At 37.9% G+C, this 19,706-nt stretch overlaps 1 protein-coding gene across 2 annotated transcripts; it reads right to left on the bottom strand.

Annotated features, from left to right (window-relative positions):
* Nucleotides 1–933: 933 nt before the first annotated feature.
* Nucleotides 934–19,534, bottom strand: LOC105194189 (putative uncharacterized protein DDB_G0291608). Of its 2 annotated transcripts, none has more exons than XM_026136329.2 (7): nt 19,117–19,534; nt 10,677–10,961; nt 10,443–10,581; nt 9,459–9,578; nt 8,847–8,950; nt 6,046–6,468; nt 934–5,507 (listed from the first exon to the last, which is right to left on the bottom strand). In XM_026136329.2, exons 1-7 carry the CDS (start codon nt 19,117–19,119, stop codon nt 3,984–3,986), a joined length of 2,598 nt encoding a protein of 865 aa, XP_025992114.1. In that variant the 5' UTR covers nt 19,120–19,534; the 3' UTR covers nt 934–3,983. The 2 variants fall into 2 exon arrangements, with proteins under 2 accessions (XP_025992114.1, XP_039306816.1); XM_039450882.1 differs by lacking the exon at nt 19,117–19,534 and adding an exon at nt 17,658–19,047.
* Between the last annotated feature and the right edge of the window lie 172 nt (nt 19,535–19,706).

The raw sequence follows: 19,706 nt of genomic DNA, 5'->3' as shown, positions 1-19,706 counted from the left end.
AGCAAAAAAATTCGATGATGAGCGCACCTGTTTTTTCTTTTATCGTTTTTTTATACAATAACAATTTTTAATTGAATATTATCTATCTTTGTCACATTGTTATAGCTGCTTGAAATTGAATAAAAAATAAAAGAGTTTGTTAGATCTTTATTTCTGTGAAGATTAAAATTAAATCTGAGTTTCAGGAGCTATCGAAATATTTTAGCTATGAAAAAGTTAATTTAAAATTCACGAGAAAAGCTGTAACCGAGATGAAGTCTGCGATTACACAACCTGTAGACATATGGTGTGTGTACATACATAGTTACACACACACATACACACACCAGATGTATATATTTACACATATTAATATTGTTATCATATAATTGCAGAAGAGAAATTTACAGCAGATTCATTCTATATCATCCCTTTACTAATTTTTTTTCTCTATTTTCATGCACAGATGTTTGTCTCTTTATTATTAACATCTTTTTAGATATTTGCATCTCTTTTTTTATGCGTAACATATTTCTTTTATTACCATAGAGTACTTAAATCTTATATAATTTTTTGTGATATATATATATATATATAACCTGTATGCCATTTTGTGTATAATTTATGTTTATTAATACATAAATTTGTCTCACCGGCACACGTGGATCGTGGAACATGCCTCTATGTTTCTTGGTGTAAAATAAACGATATTACTGATTTTAATTATCTACACGGAGTTATATCAAATTATAATTCCATGATGGATACATTGTGCATCAATGTATATTGCGTCAGTACGCGAATCTAAGAAATAATTCGGCATTGCTTTCATCAAATAAGCGGTAAGCATTTTGAAAATTATGTCATTCGCGGTAAATAAACGTTAACAAATACTTATTGTCATTGAATGTGTATCCAGAGTGCAAATAATATTGCCGTCGACTCGCGGGAAATATCTCACGTTAATAATACCTTGCACTAAATCGTGGTATTCGCCGCGGAGCAATGTAGCTTTATACTACGAGATAATAAATTAATACAGATTGTCTGGAAACCTCGCGTTTCCCAATCTCGCACATCGCATGCCAATTTTCGCGGATGCGCGCGGCTTAGGAGCCAGGACGAAATTCCACGATCCGAAATGCACTCTTTTTGCTGCGTATGATACATTCGTAGGTCCTATATTCTTTTTTTTACTACACATAACTCTGGTGTCTATCTTAGACTCCTCTGTTTTCTCTTTTATCTCCTCTTTAGATTAAAACTATAATATATTTTGTGTAATATATATTTTTATCATGTTTTCTCCAATCAAGTACACAGCACCATTCTACGTTAAATTTAGTACACGGATTTTTAATACTCGTTTTTAATCTAACAATATTCGTTCGATTTGTTAGCTTTGTTGTACCAAAGTCAACATAGAATTGCACTTTTCTTTTAATAATCTATCTTAAATAGATACGCGTATTTCATATATGTATATATATATGTATGTATGTATGTATACATATATAAAATATGCGTGTGTCTGTGTGAGTAGATACACGAGCCACACTGCTCACATATAAATCTGTACTTGCACGCAATAAATCACAGCCACCTATCCAAATTCGCGCGCGAGCACAAATACACACGACTAAATAACGCGTATCTCTTTCGCATTTACATCCTAGATTTCTTCGGTATATGTTGTATCATCTCGCTCTGACATTTATACATATTATATATAATATTTATTACATATATATGTATATATAATGTGCATATGTACATATCGATACATGTGTAAACTCTGACACGATAGATACGTACATATACACATATTACTATATATGTAAGGATGTCCTCTTTCACATTCTTCGCCTATACGTAGTACTAGGTGCCGTAATAAGCTGCATTTTCTCTCTCTATTTTTCTTTCCTCTACTTGCAACATTCATTCACACAACTCGCACTCGCAACACTTCACTCATTCTTTCGTTCTCTCTGTAATATCTCTCATCGACATAACTCCGTTTTGTCGGTATTGGCAATCGTTCACTCTCTCGTTACAGTTACTAACCGTATTCGCCGGACCCGCTTGCAACAGCATACTCTCACACTTCCGAATTCGCTGGGGCTACAATTGGGCGCACTAGCATCACACGTGCCCATAAATCAATAAATAAATAGAGGAACAACATTCTTCAAACATCTCTTTTTTTTCTTATAACAACATTAGAGGCTCTCGGAGAACGTAACGCAACAAATGTTCAACAATACAATCACGAAAACAAATAGAAGGCACTCTTGCTTTTCTTTTTTTTTCCTCTTCAATAAATTAATCTCCTTGTGTTATAACAGGTCACTCTCAGATATTATCTCTACGCCTTCTCCTAGGCCTTGTCTCTGTCGCGTTCGCATCTTACAATTAGCTACGTGCCGACACGTTCGGGTGTCATCGAAATCCTCAAATAACACGCGTCACGACATTCACATGACGGCGCTACAAATTTTATTTGTCTTTCTTACTCTCTTTCTCTCTCTCTCTTTCTCTCTCTCTCTTCCTTTCTCTCTCGAATGGACAATCATAGCTACGGTATGCGAGATACGAGATAACAAATTTGTTTCACATTTACAGGTAAAAGAAATCCACCTTTGTAACAATTAGGTAGAATATTATTTAACCTTTAATATTATAATAATTTAATTATTGTTATTTGCTTGGAAGCTCACAGCCGACACATTTTTTTTAATTCATTATTATTATTTCTCTCTTCTTTTAATATCTTATCTTATTTTCACTTGGGTATACGGGGCGTCTCATCTTTCGTTTGTGGGTCTCGGTTATTTTTTTTCTCTCGGTATTTAACAGCTACAACATGTACAACGTTTAGCGTGAAAATTTGTCAACGAAAGGCATAACAAAACGGGTTGTTAGTCCGCTCTACGTTTGAAACACGCGATGAAATATATAGATGCACGGTTACTCTAACGAGAGAGAGAAACTATAAGTACGGATACCCCCGTGTTGTGATCCATGGGGATGGAAAACGAAAAATCATGGAGATGTGGCAGTGCCTTGAGCAACCGTTTATGAAATCAACCCTATCTCGCCTCCCTGTTACCCTTCTGCTTTGTTTTTCACCTTTTTTTTTGTTTTTGAACACATGACAACACATCGTCTTTGTACGATAACAACGTTATTTTCTCCTTTTTTTCTCTCGGTTCTATCTTTTGCTAACTAATCTAGCCTTGCTCGCGAGATTCATGGTTTGTCGAGCCTATCACGCATATAACATCGGATATATTGTAATAGATATATATATATGTATATATATATATATATATATGTATATTATATAACGTAGATATATATATATATGTAAATGACGTATCGTACTTATATATATATATATGTGTGTATGTGTGTATGTATGTGGGTGTTTTTCGTATGTATGCGTTAAGATAGAAGTTTTATCTTTGTTAACTCTCTGCTACAGTACGGAGAGGCGGATAAATCTAGAACAGTTAGTTTCATTCCAGATACATCTGCCTCTTTCTTTCCCTCTCCACATATATAATTAATAATATATCATTCTTTGCACACATGCTCATATAACGATCCTTCATTTGGATCCCGCTCAGATCGATCAGCAAATCGTGACGATCAAACTGGGAAAGATATCATTTCTTATAGAATGTCTTTAGCATGTCGAGTCTGAGATCACCAGAGAAATTATACCGTAGCATGTAGATGTATGTGTACATATATATGTATATATATATATATATGTATGTATATATATGTGTACATATATATGTATATATATATATATATGTATGTATATATGAGTGTGTATGTATGTTGCGTATGTATTTTTCCGCACTGTTCTTCACAGTTTGCAGCCGTCGTCTTAGGTCGCGCGTGGTTTCTCTCGACTCTTATAAGATAAATATTTACTCTTATTACGAAGACAACAAAGAGGGCAAAAAGAACAAAGAAAGGAGAGTAGGAAGCGTCTACAGAGTCAGCGCCTGCATCTGATGGCACGTGTCGCCCAGTTGATTCTGATCACCAGCTGCTGGATGGCCAGTCGTCCGCGGTGTACCAGGTGGCGTTATCGGTAGCCTGCCAGGACCATCCCCGGCGCCTCCCAGACTGTCGTCAGCGAGTTTGTTCGCCACCGCCGTGGCTGTGGTCTGCATTATACCGTTCACTTTAAATTTGGACTGCCGCAGCATCGTCTGCGAGCTGGTGGTGCTTGAATACTTGTCGGACGGCTTCCGGTTGGCGGACGATAGCGTCTGGCCGACGGAGTACCGGCTGCGCTGATTACCGGTGGGCTGTTGCTGCTGCTGCGATTGTGTTTGGGACAGGGGCATGGAGGATGGTTGATAACGATTCTGAGCCGGAGCGTAAAACTGGACCTGGGAAGTGGGTGGGGAGAGAGTTGGAAGAGGCCGTGTCATGGGTGAGTACGGGGCTGGCGGTGGGCTCGCCGGCTTCTCCTGAGTGTTGGACGCGTCCGCGTTTATTTGCTCGCATGGAGACAGGCGAGAGGACAACGTCGTCGAGGTACTCGTAACGACGACGGCGCTGTCCGCCTGAGCCGTGTCGTTGTTAGGCCGACTGTTGTCATTTCCGTGCACATCCAACCGAGCGGCACTTCCTCTGTAGTTGTTGTTGTTGTTGTTGTTGTTATTATTATTATTATTATTCGAGAGGCAGTTTTTACGACCCGAGCCGTAACCACCGGCCATTGACGGTTTGTTGATCTCATAATACTGATCGTCGCTGTAGTGCCTCGCGCGTCCGTTCGTCGTGTACGAATAATTGGACGCCGTAGTATGATTGACCTTGTGCGCAATCTGATTCGAGACATAGCCGCCGCCGGACCTGAGGATCGCCGACGAGCCCACGTTCGATCCAGCCGTTCTCCTATTGTACTGTACCGGCAATCGCGACGACACCGCTATCGTCGGATATTTGTGCGACCCGTCCGCCGCGTTTCCGCTACACTTGCTGTTGTATGACTGCGAACCGCCGTATGTGTTCTGCGACTTGGCGTACGTGTTTTGGTGTGCCAACGAGTAGCCGTGATTCTGACCCCCCTGACCGCGTAAACTGTTACCCTGACCGCCCATGTACTTGTTGCAGTCTCTGGAATTGTGACCGTACGTCTTCGCGTTGCTGTTGTCGTAACCGGACTGATGTGGCGAAGCCGAGAACGGTGTCGGCAGGAGACTAGCGGTACCGGACGCGTTGTGATGCGTGTACGGCGGCAGCGGATGTGTGTGCGGAATGTACACGGTCGGATGATAGAGGATGCGACAGTGCATCGGACTGGCGGCGCAGTCCTCGCTGTCGTTTTGCGCGCCGTGCGCCGTGTGTATCGCGATCGGATGGTAATTAGCGTGATAACGACCGGACACGGGAAATTTGACGGGCATTAGGGGCAGCAGCGGTGTTGCCGGTGAGCCTGAAGTAGCCTGTTGCACTTCGTTGTGCGATTGCTCCGAGTGGCTTGGCGTCGGACGTGAATCCTACGATTTTATTTCACATAATAATACCTGCCTAACTCAATAAAATTGCCTTAGCATTTAGCAACATGCATTTAGCAACGAGCACTTACCCCTTACTCTTGAACATGCACGAATAACTTTCGCATACAAAAGTAGCAGAATAGCCAATGGCATTCTTCCATGATATTCTTCCATTAGCTATGCTGCCATTTTCGTATGCGAAAGTTATTTGTATGTGCTCAAAAATAAGGCCCTTATGACGATTCTTCGTTGCGATCAAATCTTGTAATCAAAATATAATCTTCGAGCTCCTAATCTCCTTGATGCAATCAAATAAATCTTCAATTCCCAATAATAGCTATTGACATTTCGTTAATAACGATTATTAACGCATGCATTACTGGTTTACAGATAAAGACAAAGCAACTCGATTGCAAGCGACTCTATTCTCGTTTGAAATTTGGAAGCGGCTCCTAAGACATTCGACATCGCGAAGATGGATCGCTAAACGCGTATAAGTTGAGAATGTATCAATGGTACAGATGAGAGAGGAACTTACCTCCTGCGGAGCAGCCTGACTGTCAGACGCGGAGGTTTGCTGGCACGAAGTAGCGTCCGTGGTGTACAGCAACAGCTGCTGCTCGGTCAGTCCCATAGGCGCGTGCGGCGGAGGCGCGGGATGCGGGCCAGTTGCAAAAGGATAGTACAGATGATCCATCTGTGCCGGGGGAGGAGGTCCCGTTGGTACAGGTGGATGATGATGCGGAGCCGGCGCAGCAGGAGCGTAAAAGTGCGTCGGATGCGGTGGTGGGAGAGGTGGCGGTGGGCCCGTCGGCGGGCTGGTAGCTCCTGTACCGTTATTGCCGCTGCTGCCGGAACTGTTGCCACCTCCACCACCGTTCGTATTGCTCGGCGAACTGCCGGTAGTAGCGTACAAATACTGGGGTGCCCCGGCGGCTGCTCCTGCGTAGTACGGTTCGTACTGTAGACAGAAATGGAGACATCTTTAGATACACATCGTAATAGAACGCACTTTGCACATGAATACCGAGTATATCTCGTGTAAATATTCACACCTATGACAGCCGTTCCCGTAAATGTTAGTCAATCCTCTATTGAACTTCATGCTTTGATCGTGTGGAGAAAGCTTTGCTTCAAATGCACATCCTTTTTTGAATATACGTTGACAAGCAAAATAGAAATGTGGTTCAAGTATTACTTCGATGTAGCATTTAGCTACATCCAACAAGATGATATATATATATATATATATATATATATATATATATATATATATAAGAGCACTATACGTATACAATATGTATACATACGTATGTATATGTATATAGCATTCGGGAAGATTTATGAACTTATTTTTCATAAGTGTAAGTCATATTATCATACGGATGACGAATAGAAATATGTATTAAACAGAAAACAAATTCATCATTCATGCAAATGTCATAATTGTTAAAGATATATTATACAGTCATTCTTATACACGTTTTTCTATTTTCATTTAAAGAAATAGAAAGATAAATTAATTAAACCGCGATTAATTTATTAATATTAGTTACTAATATTTATAGGAACAGCCTTATTGTAATGAAAGTAACAAATTAATAAGTGTAATGTAATCTATGGCAATCAAACAAAAATGATTAAGAAATATCTTAATCCGTGTATTGTTTCCATATCAAATAAGAATCTGTCATTTCCTAGATTATTCTAAGGTAAAAAAGATCGCAGGATGTGTAAAAAAAAACAAATAAAATAATCAGTATAATAGCATTATACTAGTGAAGCGTTTATCACTACGTGATGTAATTCTCGACAATTTATCAACATTCACGTAGAGTGAACCATTTTACTATTCTATTTTACTCTCTTTGCATCCTATATACATAAGAATTTTTATGAAAATCCAGAATGATCTCATCCTAAATTCATATTGTATATACAAAGCGTCATCATTCAAATTTTATCAAAAAATTCCTTCAGTTTTTTCGGAAAATTCATGATTTTCGAGATAAAAAATAAATTCCCTGAAAATTTCAGGTTTTCCTGATTTTTTCCGATAATAAACATCCTGATACATATAATAATTTGTCGATAAATTTGTCTATAAAAGATGATTTTCAGATATTTCTATTCTATTCATCCAAGCGTAAAATTTTTGTTTGAGAGAAATTTCCTATTAAAATAATATTATATAACAATACTACAATAACGCGCCTCGCGTGCAAAATGATCGCGTGTGATTCGGATTCGTAACCGAGTGAAGTGCAACTCGTGTCATTCTAGAAAGTGAAACAAGCTGCAATACGAGAAATAAAGCGGACAACCATGCTGAATAAATAAAAAATCAACAAGCGCCTTGACATTTCTATCACAACATTTAATCACAACATATTAACAAAAATTATAATAAAAATGAAAACAAATTGGAAAAGAAAAATAAAATAGAAAAGGAGTGAAGAAAAGAGACAAGGAATTGAAGAGACCATATGGAATAGATATGATATATTTAAGCGTTGTTTACCGACAATCTATTATTTACCTTCCTTTTTTTATTACTACAATTTTTTACTTTAAATGATTATCAAGAATGATTATTACACGTTTATCATGACGATTAAAAATACTGTTATCTTATATTATCGATATCATTATAACTTATTAGAACTAGATTATGATTCCTATTCGATATATATCATCTTTATATACATCTTTTTTATCTATTGTTATATTGATTTATTTATCAATTTTATAATTATCGGCTACTTCACATATTATTCACACACATTTTTCAATATGTGCTCTTAATTTTTGTTATATGTACATTTAGATCTCAATTAGATCTAATATTACGACAAAATATGATTTGTCAAGAGTTAGTATGAGCGATACCGTGAATGCGAGGTATAAGTCGTGAAACGAAAAAGTTGGTAAACAACATGCATTAACAACAGGCTGTGCATCGAAAGGTTTGGGAACGGGGAGAGAAAAAAATTAAAATTCTCAAAAAGAGCAGCATGCTAGTCGTTTAGCTTAGACCTTATACCTTTAGACCTCAATACTGTATAGCGTCGAGAAGGACGTAAGTAGGCATTTGCTGAGGGTTGGGTAGAAACGCCGGTGGTATGGCTTCTCCCATCAGACCGTTTGTCTGTCAAACCGTAACCGATATGTACCGTTTAATAAAAATACAAAATACAGACAAAGACGGTCAGGATCTTATGCTAGGATCTATATGTACGTGTGAGGGAAACCCACGAGCATCTAAACGAAGAATTGAAGACGTAGAAGTATGACAAAAAAAAAACAAAGTAGTCAAGAAAGCGATATTATTTTACGTACCGGCATAGGAGAATACTGGTATTGCTGTGGCATATATAGCGATGGGGCCGGACATGGATACATCACAGGAGCGAACGTTTGATGTCCAGTAGCGGCTTGAGGGCCTACGGATAATTTGAGAATACAAAAAAAAATTAATAGCACAAGAAGAAGACATTTTTCGGTCGAAGCGGGTGCTTAAAAATATTTTTATGACAATTTTTAAATACATTTTTCAGTTCTATAAACTGCATACCGATAAGAGTTATCGGTTTGAAACGCAATCATAAATTCTGACGCTAAAATAATATCTCTATGATTTAAATTTATTAATTTTTTTGTAGCTACCTTATTAAAATTGACAATTAATTAAATTAAATTAATAAAGATGTTACAAAAAAATTAATAAATTTAAATCGTAGACTGTTGCAAAATGAAGAATTAGTGTGGTCGCGTCTAGCACCAAAATCATCCGCGTTTATATGAAGGAGGGACTCTTAAGACATACAAAATTCTATTTTATCTTTCGCAAATGTTTTAAATGTATCGACAAAGAAAAATTCGTAGAATCTCTTTTGTTACAACAATTTCTAGAATGTGAGACTGCGCATACATAGCGAGAGTAATGCTTACCAAACACTCCTGTGGCTTGATAAATCGTTCCTGGATCCGTAGGAGGAGCGATGGAAGTCGCTGGTGCGGCAGCTGCCGTGTTATAGAATGTCATGCCATTCTGATAAGCGAGACCCATACCTACACAGGCAAAGGAGAGAAATTAGAAACGCGACTCTCTGCACTCTTTAATCGTCTATGATATTCCTGCATCAAAAACATATATACAAAGTATCTCAAACTTCCCCGCGCAGTGTTATAAAACAGGATGAGTTTCTTACGAAGTTTTTAATTAGATATGCGAACATTCCTGTAGAAATCAACAATATCAAATCAGAAAATTTTATAGAATGTTCTTAAAAATCTTTCCCTAATATAAAAATATCATTACAAAAACTAAATTAATTTTAAAGATAGATCTTTAAACAAACAATTAAAAGGATATAACAAACATATTATAATTTTATAACAGTATTGAAATATAACAAAAGGAACTGGTTAAGAAATTATAATATATTCGTTATATCTTTTTAATTGCTCGTTTAATGATTTATCTTTCTATATCGTTGTTTCAAAATAACGAGCGTATAAAATTGTTATTGAATTGATTTTAAATGAAAAAATATTTTATAGGAACAAAAGCAAGTGCACAAAACGTAAATATTCAAATATCACCAATTCAAGATAAATCAATTGGAAAATAAAAATTATAAAAAAAAAAAATTAAATTCGGTAATTAAAAAGAGTACAAAAAATTAGTATCAAATCAACAATCATATTCTCACATATATAAGCGTGAGTATAAAATTTTCTTGAAAGAATTTGAAGATTATCTTAAGCAGACATAACTTTTGCTTATATGAAGAATTTTGTTTCTTCTTATAAGCAAGCTATATCCGTTTAAAATTATTAAATTCTTTCAAGAAGATTTCACACTCTTGCTCATATATGAGAATATGATTGCTGATTTGATAATAATTATTTCTGTGAAGAAAAGTTACATACCGTTCGCGTAGTAGTAAGTACTTGTAGGCACGGAAGGAGGCGAACCGGTACTACCGTCAAAGGATCTAGAGAAGGGTTGCTTCTTGATCGCGGGCGCTATGTTGAGCTTCCTCTCTCTCAAGACAATGGGCTGAACAGACTGAAACAAATGGGAGCAGAGGACGGTGAATGCAAGAACGACCTATTTCACCGTAGAGTTTGTCGTCGTCAGGACGTCAAGCGTAGATTACGAACCTCTTGCTGAAGCCGCTTAGCCTCCTCCTCCGTTTCGAAGGTAACGAAGCCGTAGCCCTTCGACACGCCGGCGCGGTCCGATATGATTTTCGTGGCCTTGACATTGCCGAAGGCCGAGAAAACCTGAGCTAGCTCCGCTTCGCTGGTGCTAGCCGAAATGCCACCTACGAAAACACGGTTCGGTACCAGCGTACCGAATTTCGGCGCAGCCATCGTAAGACTCGCGGCCGAGGCAGGGCTAGAGGCAGGACTAGACCCCTCCGTACCACCGGTCGAAGCCGAGCTCTATATAACAAGCAAATCAAGTTTCTCCCTTTAATTTGCCGTCGTGCGAATATCGCGCGGGGACGATTCGATTCTCCCTTGCGAGATTCCTCGAGACGAGGAATTTACAACCGGCAACAACAAATCTTTTTTTGCAATCACCGCGTGGCACGGTGTATTGCGTATTAACGCGAACGTCCGACGCGCCCGCGCAGTACGATCGCATTTTGACAATTGGAAAATATTTAATATAAAATATAAAATAATTAATAACCTCCAAATATGAACAAATTTCTCTTTTTGATCTTCGATAATCTTTTTAATATTTAAATATTTGTATTTATATTTAATGTTTTAATGAAAAACCTGCGAGGAAAAAGTAGAAAATAAAAATCAATTATGTGAAATCGAAATGAGAGACCTTGAATCGGGTGGATCCTTCAACTGTGGTCTCTCGTCACTCACGTTATAACAAATTTTACGCAAAGTTAAAGCAAACACTCGAGCGTGGGTAATCCAATTGAAATTGAGACCCCGTTTGTATTTATTTAATTTTAGTACATTTTATTAGCTGATTAATAACTAATTAGTCCTGTCTTGTTGAATTTATTCATTCAACTATTAATTCTGATATACATGTCTATTCACAATCTTCTATTTCATAATATCTTTGGACACTGTTTGACTCTGTCGAAACGCGAATCAATGACAGTCGTTCATGAATGTATTCACACACCAAAACAGACAATAAAAATGAAAAACAGTCTCACGTGCAGGGTGTAAATATGCTGCTGTTTCTCTCTCTGTTTGTCTCTTTTTCTCTCGCCGGTACACAGAGAGAATTTTCTTCTAAAATTTACCATGAAAATAGATATCATGATAGCCGTAGGACAACAGTGTATTTCGAAAAATGTGAAAAATTTGTATAAATTTTCTTTGATTCATTATATCGACCAGACGTATTTTATATTTCAACACAGTAAAATATAAAATGTCATGAAAGTCAATATTTTTAAAATCTTTTTAAACAATTTGTGATTCTTTGTTATTTGAACTAGAATAAATGCTAAATAGCGATAAATACATACAATATTTTATATAAATTTTACAATGCAGCAAATTTTCAATATGACATAGTTTCTGATGTTAATTTTACCATGCAGTGTGGTGATTGATTAACGTACTGTTTATATCATAAATACATAACACATTTATCAATAGAGGAACTGGCGTAGCACATAGGATAAGAAACTCACGATCCACAGGTCCCAGGTTCAAATCCTACTAACCCAGAAATGATACGACGTCGAATTCGATGTCGATTTGATGATTTCAACGTCAAATCGATATCGATTTCACGACATCATTTCTCACTGGCAAGCTGAGCGTGTTGTTTCTCAATACAAATAATACTAAGTACAGAATCATAGACACAAATTTCGTATATGATCACATTATCCAAGGTTGAGTAAATTAATATATTTTTGTAATTAAATAAAATTAAAATTAATAAAATTAACTTTATGATTTCGTTTGTATTAATCAAATTAATTTAGTTACGTTAAAAGTGAAATAAATAAAAAACGGACTCAATTAAAAGTTAAAATTAAATTAACTTAAATTAAATTAAAAGTTAATTTCAAAAATTTATGTTAAATTAGAAATTTTTGAAAGTTCAAATTACCTTAAAAGAATTATAAAATGAATCTTCATTAAGATTTATGTGTTTCAAAAATAACTAAAGTTAAAAATTAGATCATTAAAACTTAAGTTAAGTTAAATTATTAACTTTTTTAACTAGTTCCCAACTCTGATATCATATCAGAAAATTTTGTTTTAAATTGTACAAGCAGTACAATTTTTATAAAATGTCTTGTATATTTCAAAAATTCCTGTCGTTAATAATATTCAATATAATAAATTGAAAAAAAAATTTGGTTATAGTTACCAAACGTAAAGTGAAATAATGCTAATTAAACATTCGGTTAATATTATAAAAAAATAATTATGTTTTTCTTTTTTAAATATTTATTGTAACTAAATATATGTATTTATAACCAAACCATTTGGTGATGCAATACCAAATATTTAGAAAAGTAAAATTACATTGATTGCATTAACCAAATTTTTAACTAACATTAATTCATTCAATATTTAGTAATTGTTACCAAGCTCTTTCTTCAGTGTACATTGCCAAATTGTTCTACGCTTACCAAACATAATAAAATTTGTAGTAAATTTTGCGATAAAATATAACAAAAAGTTCTCTCCGTGTATCTCGACCTCGCTTCCCTAAATTTGCAATATTACGATCCCTGCAATAATATAATCCCATTAAATGCCAGGTGATATATTCGGTAGCCGCCCGGAGATTCGTATATATACATAAGTGCCGATCGTTAATTAGGAGCACCGAGCACTCTCTCGCTAAGGGAGAGGGACGCCTGCGAATGTGCCGCCGAGAGTGTGTGTACAGTACGGAGAAAAGCGGCCGAAGGTTTACGTGTTTCCGTTTCCTCCTGACGTTTCACCTTTAATCTCTTCGAAGCCGAACCGAGGAGCGAAAACCGATAATACGAAAACGATAACGATTCCGCAAGAGAGTTACTCCTCTTCTTCCCCGCGTGCGCTTTGTTAAAGTGCGCTAAAGCGATAAATCGCATTATGCAGATTAACGATACATATGAACGTATAATACGAATTATCGCAAGCTGGCTAAGGTCCTGGTACTATCAGAATTTTGTTTAGCGATTTAACGATGAGTCATTGCGGTAACCTCTGCATACGAAACGGAAGGAGCCTGGATGCAGCGAGAGAAATCGAACGTTCGGTTAAATAGTGATTAAATAAATTTTGTAGTTACTGGTACCAAAAACTTAGTTATATTTTACAAATTATTTGGTTGTATAAAAATAATTATTTGTTTAAAGCTACAGATTGTTTAGTCAAAACAACTACATATTTAGTAATTATAACTATATAAAATTCATTTCATTACTATTCAACTGAAAACGTTTGGTTGATTCTATTTCACCAATTATTTCTCTCACAGTGTAGCTGCAGCGGCTCCTCTTCGCGCTGAAAGAATTGGATTCGGTTGTTTGCTGCGCAAAATTCTTCCTCACGGTCTCCATTATGTCCTGCAAGATACTCTGTAAACGATGGAAAAATTAAAGGAGTTGTTCAAAATTTGAACTCGAGATCCCTCGTTCCAACAGCATAACACTCCGCTACTCCAAATGTTCTACTGCTTTCCCAATATTTCCGCTCGCCTATCAACACTTACGCTTCCAAGTATCTCATATACAGTTTCCTTTACCTATTCTCCTATAAATCTGCCATGTCGAAAAATGCCACAGTTTTTTTTTCAATAACCGCCGTCATTTTCCACTTTCAACGCCGGCCGGCAATACGTACGTGGACATGTGTCGTTTTTGCTGGCTCTTAAGTCTATTGCACAATGAAAAGCACATGCAACAAGAATAACAACAGGCAACAGATTGTAACCAATTAGAAACGGCGAAAAATATTTGTGAACCAATCAGAAGTTAAGAAAGCTATTGTCTGCTGTTTATATTCACAGAAAAAAAATTGGTATCAAATCAACAATTCATTGTTTAGCAAGCATATATAAGCAAGAATGTAAAACGTTGGAAGAATTTATAATCTTAAATAGACATAATTTACTTACGTAAAGAAATTTTTGTTTTTTTAGGTAAGCAAATTGTATCTCTTTAAGATTATAAATTATAAATATTTTTCTGTGGTCTCCGTTCATGCTGCCTGGGTTTTTCATTGTGCAACAGACTTTACGATTAACATTTCTTCTCGTTTTTGTTGAATTCTCATTCCATTACTTAATGTCTTCGATTTATTTAAGTCGCAATCAAGTCACGTATTGACGCAAGCGTCGAGAAAGTGTACAGTCACAAAACCAATTGTTCGGACACAAAAGTTTACTTCATGCTACAAATTCAGCAAATATAATATTTTAAGGGAAAATTTGATTGGAAAATCTTCGTCGATGATGCCATTTCCATTCAAAATAAATCCCAACATCTTGTGTCCGAACAATTAGTTCATGACCGTGTATAAGATTATCTTGTTTATTTAATATTTTTTCATCGTGATTTTATTATCATCTTTTACACACATTTTCAAAAAGAAAATGATAGAAAAAGATAAAAAGATAAAATAGAGAGAAAAATGGAGATAAAGTGGAATCGGTAGCTCTGCTATTTTATTTAAATATGTTTTTCCATCTAATTTTAATTAAGAGTAGATCAGTGAATATTTTTGCAGTCTAAACAAAAGTTCACTTTTGATGGAAACGTATCACCGGCAAGGGTTTTCACTCCCAATCGAGTTTTCCCTAAATATAATATTTGGTGAAATAGTAGCATAAAATAAACTTCCGATATTCCATGTCCTGACAATTAGTTTCGTGACTGTACGTGGGATGATGGCGAGACCGCACAGAAAAGAGTATTTGGTACTCGTAATTACAATTGTATGGCAAAATAATTATTGTTAAAGGAATTCTATTTTCATTGCTGCTATAATGTTGATAATAACAATCTTGTATTTGTAGTTCTACCAACTAGAAACAAATTTTACCCTTTCACTGTTGAGAATATCATAAAATTCAATGTATTTTTAAGTTACACAAATACAATCACTAAATTTACCACGTCTATAGGTGATAAGTATGTGCATGAAATTTAGTGATCTTTTGACAACATTAATACCTATTTCTGCCATTGTAGATTAACTTTGATCTCAGTTTAATTTACTCTTTATCTTTTTCCAATTCTTAGAACTAAAGGAAAAGTAAAGAGTAAGTTAAACTGAGATCAAAGTTGATCTGCGTTGGTGGAAATAGACGTAAGTGTTTTTAATGTACCTGCTTGAAATTTACTTCAGTTACATCGCATTAAATTTTTCTGCGTACTTTTAACAGTGTATTACATTGTTTTAATTTCATATACTAATATACACTGTTAAAATTAATGTAATGTAACAAAAGCAAATTTCAAACAGGTATATTAAAAGACATTTAATGTTGTCAAAGGTGCTACTAAATTTCATGCATATCCTTTTCAGCTATAGATACATTAAATTTAATGTGTAACTTAAAAATAAATTAAATTCCATGACATTTTTAACAGTAATACAATCACAATTATAGTGAATATAACTATTTCGTTAACATCCACTTACTATTTACAGTAAATTATAGTAATTACAATCGCTTTTTTCTCTCAGTGCACGTGAGACATCATCTTGAAGAATTCCAATTGATTCGCCGACTGGGCGGCGGTTCAAGGGATTTAAAAAATATGTCCAGAAAGGGAAGAAAATACGAGAACATAAACGAGTCGATAAATTATCAATTCGCAATGACGGGTGATGTGCGGGTGCCATAACGATGCCACCGGGGAGAGAGAAGAGGGAGAACTAGAACAAAAGGGAGAGTAGCGGGGACGAAAGCATCCCGAAAAGAAAAGGAAGCGCTCATCACGCGGTGAAGTGGAAAGCCACAGACGAAGGCTTCTCTCTCTCTCTCTCTCTCTCTCTCTCTCTCTCTCTCTCTGTTAGAGTTGCCATTTTAAGTATCGTGAAAAAGGTTCTGTCCTTCCCGTAAAATAGAAATCAGCGGTATCCGTTTTCACCGTATGCGTTCTAGCCAATATAATCGCCACCCCGTTTTATTGCGTCTCACTGCATGTAACGTTAAGCCCACTTTGCACGACCTATAATTTGCAACAGAATTCAAGACAGAAGTCTATTTATAATTTTGTATCAAGTTATGTATACACGGAGAAAAAATGTTGAGCTAAAAGTTTTCAACTTTTGATCAAATTTCTTCAAGCATTTATATATTTAAGTTAAAAAAATATATATGTATAAACATTCTTAAATTGAAGTGCAAGTATTTTATGTATAAATACTTGAGCTGAAGAAACTTAATCAAGTTGAAACACTTAGTCAATTTAATTGGTTTTTTTCTCAGTGTAGAATGTTCGATTGTTTCTTTTTTTTTACATAATTGAATTATTAAAAAATATGACATGGTTATTTTAAGAAATGCATGTAAATGGAAGTACATTATGGAGAATTTTGTAATAATAATATCACAATTATAGCAATATCCACTCGTGGAAATAAACTTCGTAAAAAAAGTATTTGGTGTAACTTATGGCATATCAGAAGAGAGCAAAGCGTATTTAACATGCTACAAATTTTTAGTCAAAGATCCAATAACATATTAAAATGTATTAAGATTGAATAAAAAAACAATTTCAAGATTTACTTAAACAACATCTTAGTTCAGAAAGAAACTTTTCTAACGCATCGACACGAGCACGTTTATGTTTGTAATTGATAGATTTTACTACGTATTGGCAAGGATAATTCTCAGTATCATTAATAAACAAGTAAATTTGCTCTCGAAACCAAGATACTGTCACTTAGATGATCAGATGTGACAGTAGGTTAAGTTGTAGTTTACGTCACTTACAATTCACGGACACATTTGTACGCTGCGCGTATCTCTGCGTCCTGTTCGTTCACACGTACATGTTCCGTATAAAATTATAAATAGAATTCTATCTCGAATTCTGTCGCAAGTTATAAATCGTATAAAGTGAGCTTTACACCCGATACAATTCCAATCAGATATGTGTACGCGGAAGAGGAATTTTAATTCGAAAATACCAATCTCGAAAGCACATCTCCCGCGAGCGCATCTTCCGGATAGACGCAGAGGAAGGAACGAAACCGCAGGTGGTGTCCCCGCATAGTTCAATTGTCCTCCCTCCCTCCCCCGCCCCTCTCTCCCGTAGCTCCGATGACGACGATGAACCTCGCGAGCAGCGCGAGGATCTTCGGATTTCTGGCAGACGTGCGAGGAAGGAGGAAGGAGGAAGGGGGAAGGGAGGGAGGTTGTTCGCGATGTGTGTCGATCCGCGAAATATGACAGATCTGGCGTGACGCGCGCAGCAGCTGCTGTTGCTGCTGCGTGATCGGCGTTCGGCGCCGGGACGAGGAGCGGAAGCTACGCGCGCGGAGTATCGACTAGCGGCCGGAGGAGAAACGCGACACGTCGACGTTCTAGTTAACGCGGAATTTCACGCGGAAGCACGCCGACGGGTACGATGCGACGCGACGCAACGCGACGCGCGCGGACACGCATGAGGAGAGGAAACGGGCGGGCTCGACACCGCCGCACCCCTCCCTCTTTCTCTTCTCCATCGCTATCTCTATCTCTATCTCTCTCTCCCTCCCTCGCGACCACGACGGGCGATGACAGCCAAAAGTGCAAACAAACAAGCAAGCAACCGACCAAACAAGCGAGCAGCACGTATGGCGTACGTCGTCTTAGTGCTCCGCGTGGAGCGAGAGCGAGAGAGAAAGAGGGAGAGAGAGAGAGAGAGAGAGAACAGGTAGTGGCGATCTCACCTGAGATCGCCGCGTACTCCAATTCCCGACACGCGAGAACGGCGCCGTGTTTACAACCGCGACGACGACGACGGAGATCGCGGCGACGCGCATCTCCGTGGCCGGGAGATCTACGGCGGCTGAAAATCCGGAGTCTCGAAATGGAGCTTCGCTCTCTCTTTCTCTTTCTGTCGTCTCGCCTTCTCTCAATCCTCTCGACAAACCCCGGAAGTCGCGAAGCCGTACTCGCTCCGCGCTAGATGAGATCGTCTCCGGGAACGAGAAAGAAGGAAAAGAGGAATACTTGGCGCGAATGGCGCTTTCGAACGCTCGGGGTGCTCTGACAGGTCGCTTCCTGTCATCGTCATCGTCATCGTCGTCGTCATCGACGACTTTTGGCGTTATACACTCGTGCAGATTAAAACGCGGATCTGGCGATCGCGAGGAACACACCGGTATCCTCCATCAGGCGATGACAATGGTCGTCGTCGTCGTCGTCATTGTCGTCGTCGTCGTCGTCGTCGTCGTCGTTGTCGTCGTTGTCGTCGTCGTCACCGTCGTCACCGCCGAAGACGACGACGCTGCGCAACATCGAACCGAAGGGACGCGAGGACGCGCGCGCGCGCACGCTCGCGATAAGTATCTAGGCGCTCGCTCGCTTGCTGGCAGACAGACTGACTGGCTGGCTCGCTCTCTTTCTCCGAGCCAGGGTGGGTAACGGCGCGCGGGCACTCACCATCTTTCGACGGATTCGGACGCGCTGGAGGATCCGCTGGCGGCTGTCCCGGCGGTTGGATGGTACCCTGGCCTCGCGCGATAGTCACCTGGACGCCCCCAGGGACTGCCAAGGACCGTAGCACCGACCACTTCAGCAGCACTTCCAGCCTCCGGCGGAGAAGCTGCCGTCCCGTCTCGCTGTAAACCTCCAAACACTACGGGGGCAGGCAGCTTTTACAAGATGGCGGCCGGCAACGCAGCGCCGCGTACTCTGGATCCGCGGAACCTCCTTCGAGAGACTTCCGCGCGCCTGCGCCGCCCCTTATCGAGAGCGGGTAAAGGCAATCGCGCCGTCCGTCGCTAGATCGCGTTAGCGCACCAGCTCGCCAAACGGTTGTATCTGAGAAAAAAAAAAAAGAGGATTGTGCCGCACGCGTTTCAAGATTTATTTATATCCACACGAATTACTTATGTATTGTTTACGTTGTGTTTACACGAATCTTTTTAAATTAAGTTAATGGCTTATTAAATTTAGTTATCTTAATAATTTAATTAAAAAAATTATTTAAAAGTTAAGATCAAATTAAATTAAAAATTTTTGTGAAGCAT

The sequence above is a fragment of the Solenopsis invicta genome, chromosome 6 (assembly GCF_016802725.1).
Source record: "Solenopsis invicta isolate M01_SB chromosome 6, UNIL_Sinv_3.0, whole genome shotgun sequence".
In the NCBI taxonomy this organism is placed as follows: Eukaryota; Metazoa; Arthropoda; class Insecta; order Hymenoptera; family Formicidae; genus Solenopsis; species Solenopsis invicta.
This window is presented reverse-complemented; position numbering and strand designations above follow the sequence as displayed.